At 39.5% G+C, this 15459-nt stretch overlaps 2 protein-coding genes across 2 annotated transcripts; one reads left to right on the top strand and one right to left on the bottom strand.

The window, feature by feature from the left end:
- The first annotated feature begins 684 nt into the window (after positions 1-684).
- cdc20 (cell division cycle 20 homolog) lies at positions 685-4807 on the top strand. The gene is made up of 11 exons (XM_033636611.2): positions 685-807; positions 1205-1411; positions 1520-1662; positions 1759-1855; positions 1952-2077; positions 2263-2459; positions 2564-2658; positions 2750-2978; positions 3077-3202; positions 3919-4036; positions 4337-4807. Exons 2-11 carry the CDS (start codon positions 1228-1230, stop codon positions 4513-4515), a joined length of 1494 nt encoding a protein of 497 aa, XP_033492502.1. The 5' UTR covers positions 685-807; positions 1205-1227; the 3' UTR covers positions 4516-4807.
- Positions 4808-6745: 1938 nt separating this feature from the next.
- elovl1a (ELOVL fatty acid elongase 1a) lies at positions 6746-12850 on the bottom strand. The gene is made up of 8 exons (XM_033636459.2): positions 12521-12850; positions 11679-11771; positions 11259-11449; positions 11060-11140; positions 10899-10955; positions 10669-10774; positions 10356-10495; positions 6746-8120 (listed from the first exon to the last, which is right to left on the bottom strand). Exons 2-8 carry the CDS (start codon positions 11737-11739, stop codon positions 7812-7814), a joined length of 945 nt encoding a protein of 314 aa, XP_033492350.1. The 5' UTR covers positions 11740-11771; positions 12521-12850; the 3' UTR covers positions 6746-7811.
- Between the last annotated feature and the right edge of the window lie 2609 nt (positions 12851-15459).

Raw genomic sequence — 15459 nt, 5'->3', positions numbered from 1 at the left:
CATTTGTTTAATGCTCTCCTGATGACTGCGAGAAGTCTTTGATTTTCTTAATCCAATCAGACAACTCCTAATTTGGCAATTAATCACAAATGTGATGTTCATTATGGCCCTTTTGTATAAATAAAACCAGGGTAACTTAATTATGACTGGATCTCTATGTCTCATACAATGGTACAGTGCTACAAGCTACAGTGTGCACTCCAACCATGTTGTACTGCAGATATGCATTTAAAGATGTATACCAGTGTAAAATGAGTCTTTTACTAGATATCTCCTGACAGAATCAAGGTAATTTAAAGTTTTTGACATGTCATGCTGGAATATCTGTGACACATTTATATTACGACACCTTATGTGATTCAGACTTGATATATTTTAATCATTTATTTATTTTTTGTGATTACATGTTCAGTAAATAATTTTTTCAACCTTCATATAATCAAATAAAAATCATTTGACAGCGGACACAAATTTTAGACTTCTATAATTTTATTTTATTTCATTTTATTTTATTTATAAGTCATAACCCTATCATCTTTTAACCACTAGATGACGATATAAATTTTTACCGGCGGAAGGTTTTCAGGCGTTGGTTTGTCCGGAAGTTCCCTTGACCAATCACATTACCGCATTAGTAAACGCTACCATAGGAACGCCTGGCGATAACGGCAGCTCCTTGAACGAGCCAATCGCAGGAGCGCATTCTGGGATTTAAACCGTGTGGCGTCATCGTCACGAAATTCAAACTTTGCAGAGAGACTACAGTGACCACAGTGTTGCTGCAGCTGATGCCACGTTTTTAAAGAGGTGAGATAATTGTGTTAGATTTAGAGGCATCACTATTTTACGGTCATTGAACTTTTAAAGTGGTTAAATACTATTAAAGTTAATGCTAACGTGTACTCGTTTTCTTTAAGCTAATGCTAACTTGTGTTCGTTTCCTTTTAAGTTGGCTAACGTTAAGTGAGCTAGGTTTAACTGCATTCGTTTCATTCAGAGGTGATGTAAAATAGGTTTAGCGGATGAGAAACGACTCATTGTTTTCATTTTCCTTCAAATAAAATGAAGTTTTCCGGTTCATACCAGCCGTAACCATAACTCGGAGACCCCAGTGTTAGCATGCGTCCCACACCAACTCATATAGACTTTAATGAGTCAGTTACTTTTGCACATCTTTTGAACACGTTTTTGCCCTGATTTATAGAGGTCGTGTGAAACCTGAGTAAAATGGCGCAGTTTGGGTTTGAGAACGACATCCACAGCATCTTGAAGCTGGACATGCCCATCACAAACGCTCCCATGGCGAGGTGGCAGAGAAAGGCCAGCTCATCCAACACATCCGCCGGGTTGTCTCCTGGTAAACCTGCCAATGTGTCGCTCAGCTCATCCAGAACACCGAGCAAAACACCAGGTAGTGTGTGCCCCAAATGTTGCACTCACGCATTTTAACACATCAAACTTTGTAGTTAAGTTATATCTCTGCAGATGTTAACCACTGGGGTATTTTTCTGTATCACAGGCAAAAATAAAAAGCAGACTCCCTCTAAGATGGGGGCCGACCGCTTCATTCCAGTCAGAAACAGCAAACAAATGGATGTGGCAAGTTTCCTGCTCTCAAAGGAGAATGAGCCTGCAGATGCCAACACTTCAGCAGGATCATCAGTAAGTTATTATTTACATACATCTTATTATGATCCCCCCGTGAGTTACAGATTCATCATATAGTGTGTGTGTGTGTGTGTGTGTGTGTGTGTAAAGGAAAGCCAGAAAGCCTGGTCTATGTCCCTAAATGGCTACAACATTGAAGATGCAAAGATCCTGCACCTTGGAGGGAAGCCGCTGAATGCTCCAGAAGGTAAGAATATATACGTGTCAAGATAGTGCTTTGCAAGAATATTTCAAAAATATAGGCAGTGATGATTTTTTAATGTCTTTTTTTTTTGTCTAACAGGCTATCAAAACAACTTAAAGGTTCTCTACAGTCAGGGTACAACTCCTGCCTCTGTCAAAAAGACAAGATACATACCTTCAACTCCAGACAGAATCTTGGATGCTCCTGAGCTTCGAAATGATTTCTGTAAGTTTGACACTTAAGAGTGTTTGTTTTTTCTGTATTTCATTCAGTAACAATTCACAGCAATCAATTGAGACAGTATTGATCACTACAATCAGTAAATATTTTATACATTAATATTTGATCTTAAAGCACAAAGGCACCCTTGTACACTTGGCAAGCATTCATTTGGTCCCTTTAATTTCCAGATTTGGATCTGCTTGACTGGAGCAGCCGAAATGTTCTTGCTGTTGCGCTTCATAACAGTGTTTATCTGTGGGATGCAACTCAAGGAGACATCACTCTTCTCATGAAGTTGGAGCGTGAGGAAGACTACATCTGCTCACTGTCCTGGACCAAAGAGGGGAACTACCTAGCTATCGGCACCAGTGACTGCAAAGTTCAGGTCAGTGTGCTGACGAACACACCGCCTTAGTTCGTGAAGACACAGGACACTCAAAGAACTGCTTACTATTTTTATTTCACGGTACATTTTTTTTGTTTTTTTAGTTGTGGGATGTTGACAATCAGAAGCGTCTACGCACCATGGCCAGCCATACAGCTAGAGTCGGTAGCCTGAGCTGGAATGACCACATTCTCTCCAGGTACAGTACAGCATTCCTCATACAAAAAGTAAAATACGATTCCAGTGGTTTGTTTTTGTCGGACCTAAATGTGTTTCTCTCTCTCTCTTAGTGGCTCAAGATCAGGACACATCCACCACCATGATGTGAGGGTGGCAGACCACCACATCTTCACCCTCGCTGGTCACTCACAGGAGGTGTGTGGACTAAAGTGGTCCCCTGATGGGCGTTACCTGGCCAGCGGAGGCAATGACAACTTGGTTTTCGTATGGCCCAGTGTGCAGAACAGCGGCCCCCAGCAGTCGGTCCACAGCTGGAGTGAACACCAAGGAGCTGTCAAGGTGAGTGTCTTCATACCTTTTACTAGGGAAAGTACCTTTACCACAGACTGTGTAAAACCTGAATCTCACATTTGGATGTGTTGTCGTCGTCATTCTAGGCTCTGGCCTGGTGTCCGTGGCAGCCAAATATCCTTGCATCTGGAGGAGGTACCAGTGACCGTCACATCCGCATCTGGAATGTAAACAGTGGATCCTGCATCAGTTCACTTGACACTCAGTCCCAGGTACCTGCACACTGCTATTCTCAATCAATAATGTTCTTAAAGAGACACTTGGCTGATTTTAACCAACTTCGTAGCATAACAGACAGGGTTGGAAATCAATGTTTTTATGTCCATCTGCCACTTTGACTAGTAGATCCTAAAATTACCAGCCACTCAACTCAATTACCTTTTTTTTTTTTTTGGCTAGGAAGTGAAGCAAATCTAGCAGCCACTTGCATGTTTTGGTGGCTGGTGTTAATTTACCCGTGGTTAACTTTGGTTAACTTCCCTCAGTCTTACCAGCGCCCAGATCTCTCAGTTTGAAACACATCATTGGCTGCTGCTTGAAGTACAGACAGTACTTCCTCATCTTTGAATGCCCCCCACCACTGACACGGAGTATAGAGGCAAATCGAGAGAGCCACCTACCCCTCTGAAAACTCGGACCAGACTGTAAAACAGGAAGCAGGCACCGGACTGTTTCCTTTTTATTGTAAAAACAGAGGCTGCAAATATGGAGATCAAACAGCAAATTAGTGCTGCTCAAATATGAACCAAGATTCTGTTACTGTGTTGCCTTTTACTCGCCTAAAATGTTTACAGAAACATATTTTGCCTTACTGTTGAACTGTAATTTGATGTTTGATACCAGCTGGCCACCATATTGATTCCTGTGTCAAAATGGACAAGCTCATATTACGCCTTTTCTCAAATTACACATGGCTTTTGTTTTTTAGATCTCGTCACTGGTGTTTGCACCCAACTACAAGGAGCTGGTCTCTGCCCATGGATATGCCCACAACAATGTCGTAATCTGGAAGTACCCTGCTCTCACCAAGGTTGCAGAACTCAACGGTAAGAATCTCTTATCTCTTTTTGACTGGATTGGTTCTGTACTTGTTCACACACGCTTAACTTAAAAAGAAACATCGAGTGACTGGAGACCAGGGTTGGGAATTAACTATTTTGCCCACCTGGCACTGTGGCTGCTGGATTCCAAAATCTACCAGCTGCTCAATAATTTACCTTTTTGTTTTTTGGCTGGTTAGTGAAGCAAATCTAGAAGCCACTTGCTAATTTCCTACCCTGCTGGAGACTGCTGTTCATCAAGCTTCTTGCTGGTCTTAACATTACTCTTTTATTTTTTTATTTTAGGCCACGAGGACAGAGTTCTCAGTTTGAGTCTGAGCCCAGACTGCTCTACTGTTGTGACTGTCGCTGGAGATGAGACGATCCGTCTGTGGAAGAGCTTTGAAATAGATCCCATTAAGAAGAAGGCCAAAGAGAGGCTGGTCAAATCAACGAGCAGCGTCATTCATCAGTCAATCAGATGATTTCCTTGTCTTGACTCTAGAGGGATTTTTTTTTTTTTTTGGGTCTGTGTTGAATGAGATATGTGCAAATGTTTTATTTAATCCACAATAAAGATTTCTACCAGTTGTTTTAGCTGTAACTGGCAATTTACTGTTCATACTGATGGTGAAATAGGTTGTTGGTCTTTATTGTTTATACAGCTCTACCAGTGTTGAGTGTTTGTATATTTCTGACCTTCACTTAGCTTTATTTTATAATGATGATGCATTGTATACAGTGGATTGGGTTATAATAAAGGGTTTGATTACCTTATGTGCTTCTGTCAGTTAATGGGCATATTAGTACTGACATTTTTTCAAACTGCAGGCTTTATTTGATGAGATCAACTCAAACTGTGGTGAAAGCCATTTTACATTCATCTTGACACCTGAATTGTCTTGAGTCGTCAGTTGTCATCAGTCTTTGGTCTTGACACTTGCTAAACCAATAGACAAATAGAAAATGTAAATTTATCCACAAGCAAATCTTGTGGTTTTAGGTTTAAACTTAAGCGCAGTGCCCTCAGAAACTGATTTTAAAATTCACCCGTGTCATAACCTGGTTGCTGTGTATTGTATAAGTCTAAAATCATGTCGAGGTCTTAGTATCTGAGGTTTGCTGTGGATGTATTTTAACTTCAGTTTAAGGTTTTGACATACATAAATAAAACGTTAAGTTTCACTTCTTCCTCAGTTTCAATTTTAAAGACAGAAACAAGATGGCTATCTGATGAACATAGCAAGTTAGTCACAGGTCCATTACCTGCAGGGAGGACTTTGTCAGTAATGTGTAAGTCACAAACAAATAATCACAAATATATTGTCAGACAATTCCCACTTTGGTTATAGTATAAACATATACTGTGTATTTCACAGATTGAGACTGCAGCAGATTAAAAGGCTAACTATGGAGCATCTTTAATACACAGAGGCAAATGATCTAAAATATAATGTTCAGTAATTATTTTGAACAGAATTACGCTGGGGTGTGTGCGTGTGCTTTCATTTTTGCAAGTACTGACTAATCATACAACAATGTGGAATTGTGAACATCATTTGAAGCATTGCAGAACACAAAAGCACAGATAAAATGATGATCTTGATAATTTCATTGACGTCGTGCATACTGGGAAGCCATCGGACACACCCTCTTGTGGTGTGGAGGCTTTCATCTGGTGTAGCTATGGATAACCCAGATGAAAGCCTGTGACATTGTGTTTCATTCATGTTATTAGATGCTAGAATAGTCATATTTTATTACTAGTAATTAGTAAATCACTTCACAGAACAGCCTTAACATTTAGGTTTTGATCCACAATCACCATGTTTTCTTTCACATGCTGCTCGTTTTCAGTGATTTACAGCATCCTGTTGGCTGAGAGACTTACTGTAAGATACATGTCTCTTTTAACTCTGTGTGCGTGATGATCTGCCATAATTATATTATTTATGCTGGAGATCAAGATTCATGTGTGTTGATATCAGAGGAATCTATCTGAATAAAACTATTCTCAGCCTGAGGCTAAGGAACATTTGTAATCAGTAATGAATGCAGTTTGTAGGTTTTTTAAGATTCAGGTTTTCACTCCTATGTTCCACTTCAGCGGCTCATATGCGTGCCATCAAACCCCAGGATGCATTTATTAATAAAATAATTTGCTGTAATGTTTTGTTGTAACAGATGGTCACCATAAGTGAGAATACATCTGCTTTACAAACATGACAGTAGCTTATTTACCAGTGTGTTGGAGGCATCATGAGCATAAAGAGCTGCACTGGTTTGACTTAAAAAATTAAGGTAACATGCATGCATCTTTTTAAGTAGTTCCAGCTCTGGCGTTATTGAGTAAATCCCATGTGTCTTTTATTATCTGCCAAACTCAATTAGATTAGTACACGTATCATGTTTTGCTTTGACTAATAAATAAACTTAAGTTGAACAAATTTAATTTATCTTATTACTTATTATTTTAATTAAATCCTACTCAAAAATGTGGCCAGCTTCTTAAAATAAGTTGTCAACTGACTAAAATACATTAATGAAACAAACATAATTTATTTTTTATGCTGAAAATTTATCTAAGATACACTGGTAATAACTGAGTCTATAATAATGTAGCCTCTACTAGAATCTTTGGACGCACCCGGTGCAGAAAATTATATCAGTCAAATAATCTCCTTCCTTATTGAAAGATTTAAAAACACAGAAAAATTACAAAACATTTATCGAGTGTTTATTTCTGCTCAAGAAGTAAAGAGGTAATCCACTGAACAATGTGAGGGTTAATCGTAACATATAAACACCTCCTGGATACACCAAAGCATCCATTCATACGTATTTTTTTTGTGGCAAATATCCGATCCAATTTTTAAAAGGCAAGCAGTGCTTCAAAAATAGATCATACTTCAACTGTCGTCAGTGCACATGTGTCATGAACAGCAACAGTAAAAACACTGGTAGGTTTATCCATCAATATATACATTCTGTGGTGATATTCACAAACAGCGCACTTGTTTTAAAAAAAAATCTAATGTAATGGAAAGTACTTGGTATTAACTTTGTGCACGGTGTGCTGAGAGAAAAGACCATAGACTGATGCAAAACTCAGAATGGATTATTATTATTATTATTATTACAGTGTATGTCACTACCTAATTATGCAAAAATGCAAAATGCATCACTACTGTAATATACAGTATAACATTTCGTTTCCACAATTCTTAAAATTGAAAAACTGAGGTGTGGCATGTCTCTTACAAAGTGCACACCTTAACTGCTTTTCAAATGACAAAGACCTTTATCTAAAAAACAATTTTATTTCAAAAGATAAATAAAAAAACAGAAAAAAACCTAAATATTTGACATTTACAGTGAAAGCTCTGTTTTGGTATAAACTTTGTGGCAGTTATTTATATGTGCTGGTCTTCAGTGGAAATTGTGCGATAACTCCCAAGCAACCGAACAGTAGTGTAGGTCAAGCGTGTGTGGGCCAAGCCTGAGTCAAAGAATACTATGAGTGACAAAATGAGCACCAATCTTCCTACAGTGTTCATCACAGTTAATAGCTTTCAACTAGCAAACACACTATGGCAAATAGTGATCACGACCAAAACACACATCCCAACAAGTGAGCGTAAGAAAGACTAGATTTATGTAGAAAGTATATCACATATTGAAATCTGTGCTGTTCCAATACGTTACTAGATATGAATTATTATTACAAGGCAGCTCTAGGTACCTCCTTGTACACCTCCTTCTTATTTCCACAGTCACAAACTCAGATTTCCTTTACTTTGCCCAGGACAATTTTGCCATTGGTGTAGTGGTGTGCATTCCCATTCCCCACGTGTTTCCCATTGGCCACCACAGTGACTGCTTCACTGGTCGAGCCGTTCTGTGTTGGCTTTTTCTGTACGGCAGGAAGACGCTTTCCCTTTATGTAGGCCTGTATCCAAAAGTTGGAGAAGAGGCAGAAGAAGGTGAAGCCATGCAGCCAAATCAAGTGGATCCACAGGGGAACCTGGTAGTCACACTTTTCCATGAAGTAGTACTGGCTGATGTGAACGGAGACCAGAACAAACTGCGTCTGTGAATCAACAGAGAAAGGACAGATTGCTGTTGTAACCCAGATCCATTGTAAAATAATACATATGCTTGTCAGGTCATTACACTCTAAACAAAAATGGTGCTGAACAGTTCCCAAAAGCAGTTTATTTAAGCATTGAAGCACAAGGGAAAACCTGTTATGGTGCTAAATGGCACCGGTCTTTTAAAGGTTTACCATTAGGGCCCTGGCGCATCAAGCGGAAGGTCAGCCATCAGTCAATGTTGGGCTGCTTTTGCGACGTGTCCTGCATTGTTGGCACTAGTTGGCCTTGTTGGCCCTTTTTTGGCCAATTCATCTGACTATATCTTACTATATAATGACCAAAACTCTGTCTGTGGGTGCGTCTGTGTGTCTGTTCCACGTTTTTCTCCTCACTGACTTGGTCAATCCATGTGAAATTTGGCACAGTGGTAGAGGGTCATGGGAGGATGTGAGTGAAGCAATATTACATCAATTGGCCAAAGGGGGGCGCTATAGCAACCGATTGAAATTGCAAACTTTGAATGGGCATATCTCATGCCCCGTATGTCGTAGAGACATGAAACTTTGCACAGAGATGCCTCTCCTCATGAGGAACAAATTTCCCTCAAGAACCCATAACTTCTTATACAGATTTTCCGCCATTTTGAAATTTTTGAAAAACACTTAAAATGGATCTCTTCCTAGGAAGTTTGACCGATCTGCATGAAACCGGGTGAACATAATCTAGGGACCAATATCTAAAGTTCCCTCTTGGCAAAAGTTGGAAAACTTACTAAAACTGAGCTTCTATAAGGCAATGAATATTGCGGAGGGCGTGGCTCATCACATAAAGGTGTATACCATCTCAAGGGTTTCACCCATCACCACGCAACTTTGTAGGCATATGTCCACACATAATCTGAGTGGACCCCTCCATTATTGACCCCTTCAAACAAAGAGGGGGCGCTAGAGAGCTACTTTCTTATCTAGGCCTAACCGCCATATCGATTTTTACTAAACTTGGTAGATATGTAGAACAGGATGCCTCAAGGTGACTGGAGAAATTTAACTCTAATTGGCAACTGGGTGGCGCTATAACAACAGAAAAATGCTTCAAAATGGCTAAAATGCGACTGATCACTGTGGCTCCCCCTGTGGACCAATGTTTGTTGTTTTTTTTTTTCTAATTTTTGGTATGACTAAGTCATGGTATGGTGTGCTGTACATAATCACGGAAACTGTCAGTGTGTCATTCTATCGGTCCCATGTTTTTCTACTCACTGACGTGGTCAATCTATGTGAAACTGCACATAGGCATTGAGGATTGGCATAGGTAGAAGGGGACAAAGCTACCAATGGGTATGGTCTAGTCACGTTAATTTGGGGACGGCAGAGCCATTTGGTGACTGAATTCACACTGTTCAGCAGTTCAGCTCAGTGCACAAGATAAGAAACGGGAGTGAGGAACCCAAACCAACAGCTTAAGTCAACATGAGATCAAAACATATTGTTATATTAGGTAACATTATTGTTTGTGTTATTGTTCACTCGTACATGGTGAATATAATTTTTAACATTGGGTTTTGTTGTGTATGTGCTAACTGGCTAACGAGCATCTTGAATCCATCCTGTCGTTCCCTGTCGCCTGCTGGTATGGAGAGATAGCGAACATGCTAGTTGGTCGTTGGCTGTAATCTTCGTGCTGTGTTCAAGTGCAACTTTCTGGCCGAGACACAGGTGGTGTGAGGCAACGCAACAGTCCGCCTTGTCGCCAGTAGTTTTTTAATGCTGGTTTGGTGTGTCTGGGCTTTTAGAGGTGCCATATAGCACTTTATTGAGTTTAATTTTTTTTAGCCTTGGGGCCCTTGATACGGTCTAACCCTTGCCAGATACCACTGATGAGTAAATATGCTCCTAAATGGTACTAAATTCTTGCTGAGAAACCTAATATGTTACCTTTTCAAGCCTAGAATATTTCCGTGAACATGTAAAAAGGTTGAGAGCCACTGATTTAACATGTCATCTTCTAAAAATACACTCTTTCCCCAGGAAATAACACTAAACCAAACTAAACTAAACTAAACTAAACTAAACTAAACTAAGTTGAAGAACCAGTAGAGAACCTCTAAAGAACAATACAATGACTCAAAAGGCTCCTTGTGTACTATATAGCACCTCATCCCACTTCAAAGAACTGCTGAGGAAATTTTTTTCTGTGTGTATGAATAAATAATTTTAAAAAAAGGGACATACAAGCTGAATGGCAGTCATGTACTTCTTCCACCACAGGTATTTCTGGAAGCGAGGTCCCGCAGCAGAGAGAAGATAGTAAAAGTACATGATGACGTGGACGGTTGCGTTCACCATGGCATGGAAGGAGCCCATTCCTCCAACTTGAAAGGGGAAAAACAACACAGGAAATTATGTGTTTAATTAGACATTTTTATGCTACTGTACAGCGATCTCCCCAATTTCTGTACTTTCATTTCCACGGATGCAAAGTAGTACAATGGCTGTAATTTGAGTTTGAGAGTTTTGCATTGATAATATGCTCTGTAAACCTCACCAGGAGTCAGAGTGATGCCCCACCACCACGACCAAGGCATGAAGGAGTGATGGAATACATGGAGAAAGGTGATCTGGCTTTGTTTCTTCCTCAGCACAAAGAATAGCTTAAATAAAAAGCAGAACAAGCTTAAGTTAATATGCACAAAGATATGCCGCAAAAAAGTCAGACAATTAAAGAGTCACCAGAGACAGCAAAAGGAATGTTTGGAGAGTTGAAAAGGCCCTTACTGTGTCAAGGAGTTCGATGTATTTTGAAAAATAAAACATCCAAGACACTCGAATCATCTGGTGGGAGGACAAGAAGAAAGTGGTGTAATGTCAAATATCACAGACAGAAACTAATCTGTATTTCTCAGTTTACAGTTTTTCAGGACATCATACATACTTACCCGGAGAGCCTGTGGGCTGGTTGACGTGTCGATGAGGTCACACCTCCACGTGTAGGTGGTGCCCCATCCAGACATCATGAACTAGGTGTCAAAAACACATCAGCAGCTCTTGTTAATATTTTACAAGTACTCTAGCTGTTGAAGGAAATGGGGATTTTATCCAGCAAATAATTCAGTTTCTCAGTCTTTTTCTTCTTACCTCATACACTATGTAGGCGTTCAGTAAAACCATGCTAGCGTTGTACACAATCATGGCTGTGTTGAGATGGAAGGGCTTGCGGTTCGCCATGATGCGAGGTCCAACATACACTGAGAGAAAGATGTAGCCCAACAGGATGCTGGTCATCTGTACAGGGTGCTGCATCAGTGGGTAGTCTTTGACTCGGGCATCTTGGGAGAACAAAAACACACCTTCTCAGTGTCTTGGCGTGTCAGTAATGGACACACACATACAGACACACAGATATCTGGCAGATTCATGGGGTATTTTAGTGGAGACCAAAGCAAAATGCCTCAGACTTTTTCACACAGTATTTTTCTATCATGCCATTAGCTCACCAGTCAGTCATTCATTCATATTCTAACAAAGCAGAAATGTGAAGCTGTAACAGACACTTACCAGTCCTCAATAAAACATAACTGTGGAGCTCTACAATTTTTGACACGGCTTCTCGCAGCATGGTGATTGCTTGTTTCTTGTCCTATTTATACACTGAAAAAAACAAACAAGAAAAGACAACGAGTCAGAAACCAGTAGATGAGCTGAAAGGGAGGACGAGTGGGCAGGTGAGCAACAAAGCGACATGTCCACCTGCTTCCCCACTGACTGAACAAACAGGAGCCAGCTGCACAGGCTTATCAAACACCCCTGAGTGCCCTTGTGTACATCATGTCAAACAAAATACACACAGAAATCTGAACTAGGAGCTCCTTTCACTGCCTGATCCAAAGTGTGGTATATGAGCAAAAATCCCCACAGGTTTGCTTCATTCAAAAAGAAAACAGTGATTCAGTATTTTAAAAAGACATCTGTATCATTAAGGATTGTGAAACATCTGGGTTCTGCTGTCAGTCTAGAAACAATGAAATACTCTCCTGCTGACTAACAGAGCAAGTCAAACAGGTGAGGCAAAGAACTTGGCCCTCACAGCCGGCTTAGCCAAACTACTAAGCTACCAAGATACGAGCTGATCGGGATTCCCAGGGAGTAAAACTATATAACATGCTCTACTTCAACAGCTGAATTAGTGTTTTGTTGTTCTTAAGCCAAGTAAACCTCACTGAACTATAAAATGGAGGGTGTATCTGGCAGAAGACACCAGTCTAACCTTGATGAATTAAAAAGAAACAAATCCTTTCATTAAAAACACACTGAACATTTCTTCTACAGGAGCAGCACAGACACAAATCTCAGATCCTTGGAACGGCTAAAAAAACATGCTGTTGTGTTAAATGACTCACCTGCTGAGCTCAGGTCCTCAGCACTCACTCCTGTGTGCGCTGCACAGCCGGGGCAGGCAGCTCTCAATCCAGAGGATCCAACAGATCAGCAGCAGCAGTGAAAGGTGATCAGGATAAACCAGAAACATGCAGAGCTATTCTGTGGGTGGTAGCCTCCAGCAGTCCTCAGATGTCTGTGATTCTTTACTTAGAGTTCAACAAGAGAGTGGAAAGTTTCACAGGTAAGAAAATGGGGAAAGAAGTAAGACAGAGAGAGAGAGATGAGTAAAAGTGAGAGGCCAGCTGTTATAACTATAGCACCGGGATCATTCAACTCAATTTAAACCCCGGGGCACTACTACAGAGCTTGCTGGTTTCAGGACCACACCCTGTTTCAGTGCTTAGCTCCACCTTCCTGTCCTCACTTAGCCTGTTTGTGATTGGACTGTCTCATCAGGGGATGGGGTCATGGAGTTGCAGGCCTGATTAAAGAAACCCAGCCCATAGGTGAATGGCAAAGCTGCTGTGGCAATGAAATCCCCTTAATAAGCACGAGGATTAAAAAAAACATACTTTATTTTCAAGATGACAAAAGTGTTTCACAAAAAGTTACAGGATAAAAAAATGTAAAAACATCTGGCTGGTTTTAAAGTAAAGATGCTCCTCGTGCTGATCCAAAAAGATTTGCTCATTTCACTTCAAAAATGTCCCTCAAACATGATTTAGGTTAAAGGTGAAATCACATATCAGACATTCAAGAACCTAACATCACTTTTTGAGCTGCCCATCCCTCCCTGTGTTGTGGCACAGAGGCTGGGTTCCTGTCCAACCCCTGCTGCTATGACGAGATCTCCTGCGCCTCTGGTTTTACCTGTTCCCCGAGCACCGGGGACGTTGGGTGTGAGGCTTGGGTGAAGTTTAAAAATGTACTCCCCAACTCGTACGTTAGACCGAAAGGCTGACAGGAATGAGAAGAATCTGTGCATGAGAGAAAGACGGAGAGGGAGGGAGGGAGGACTCATCACTGAGGGATGTCGTATGCTGTAAAGCCCTGTGAGGCAAATTGTGATTTGTGATATTGGGCTTTATAAATAAAATTGAATTGAATTGAATTGAATTGAATCACTGCCTGTTTATATACTGTGTGACAGTTTGGCACATGGTGGCTTTTCAGTGAAGTGCAGGTATGAAAGCTACAGACATAAAATCAATGAAGGTGCGATTAAATCAAAATAAAATCTGAAATGCAAACCTTACCTGTTGATGTGGTTTAACCATGGTAGGCTGAATATTTATCGTTAAAACCTGCATTAGACAGTTTGTCACTGAGTAAATTATTGGGCAAAGAAAATAACAGCAGCTGCATTTGTATCAGAATCAGGTTTATTGTTAAGGAAGTTTTCACATACAAGGAATCTGCTTTGGTGTTTTGGTGCACAGACAAGAAACATAAATACAGAATTTTTAAATTTTTTAAAATTATAATAAAAATATAAAAAAAATACTATTTAAAAATATTTGAAATATAGGAATTTAAATTGTATGATAATAATAATAATAATAATAATAATAATAATAAATATTTGAAAATATGTAAATTAAACTCTTTAAAATGAAAAACCTTTCAGCGTTTTACAGACCAACAACCCCTTAGCTGAAAAACAGACGGAGCGAATTTCCCCTACCACATACATTGTAGGAATAAGTTTAATTTATTAAACTGGGACTGAAATAATGTGTACAGTGGCCTAAAGTGCCATGTTTATGTTGCAGGTGGGAATAGCCGGACCATCCATGGTAGGATATTATCACGATACTTAAATCACAATACAGTATTATTGAGATTTTAAATATGTTGTGATATGCTGAGTGTTGTGATGAAATATATTGCAATTTATATTACGTTTTTCAACTGTGAATTATGTCACCCATGGAAAACTTTGTCAACATCTGTTTTATTGAATAAGATACAGTTTCAGTCTGTTCATCTCACCTCACCCATTTTTTTTTGCAGCAAAATTTATCTAATGGACTGAAAAATCAATTAAATATGTTATTCAAATAGGCTACCTAAAGTTTAATTTGTACATATAATTTTTAAAATATATGCAGTAAAAAAGTCCATACTTGGCACTGTGTGATGATGCGATATTACCACACAAAAATATCACGATACTATGCTGTACCGATTTTTTTCCCACCCCTAATAATAAAGTATATACCCTTCTATGGTGCATAATACTACTTTCTGACAGATTCATGCATCTATACATTATGTTTTAATGTTAAACGCACACATGTGGAAAGCACAGTGAATAATAAAGTTCAACATCATCTGTGGCTGGTTACCTTCATTAGATGTTTGGTGAGTGACAGCTTATCTATACAAGGGCAAGTAAAGGTTCACATCAGCCTCAGGCTGCATTCTTAACTTGTATTTGCTTTTCAGGTACGTAAGAGAGGAAAATCCACTTTCGTAAAATGTTGCAAAAGGCAAAGGCTCAATACTGCTTTCACTGTCAGTTGTGGGAGGTCTAGCCTATCGTCATTGTTGTGTACTAGAAATTAAATGGGTTGGGTTGTTTCCTAAAATATATTGGATTCATGTTAATGTGTGTATTCAGACGTATTTAAATTTTGGGGAAAAAACTTTCAAAAAATGATCAAACAACATCACACAATAATTTGTTGCTCCCCACAGTATCTCTGAGGACCTCCTAAGGTTTGAGAACCCCCTGTTAAAGAGACCCATGTTCTAGGGAATGTGCAAAGGCTTATAGTATTGATAATAAAAAGAAAATGCAATGTACGAAAATATTAGTCCAAAAAGATAATAATAACATTAATAATCTTCATTTATAAAGTGCTTTTCATGTCAAAGATTAAAACAGACAAGACATGAAAACAATAACTATTAGAAGAACTGATAAAGGCACTTTAGTATGCAGAAACTGAGGACA

Source organism: Epinephelus lanceolatus, chromosome 12 (assembly GCF_041903045.1).
Source record: "Epinephelus lanceolatus isolate andai-2023 chromosome 12, ASM4190304v1, whole genome shotgun sequence".
NCBI classification, from domain to species: Eukaryota; Metazoa; Chordata; class Actinopteri; order Perciformes; family Serranidae; genus Epinephelus; species Epinephelus lanceolatus.
The sequence above is the reverse complement of the archived record's forward strand: the minus strand, read 5'-3'. Positions and strand labels throughout refer to the sequence as shown.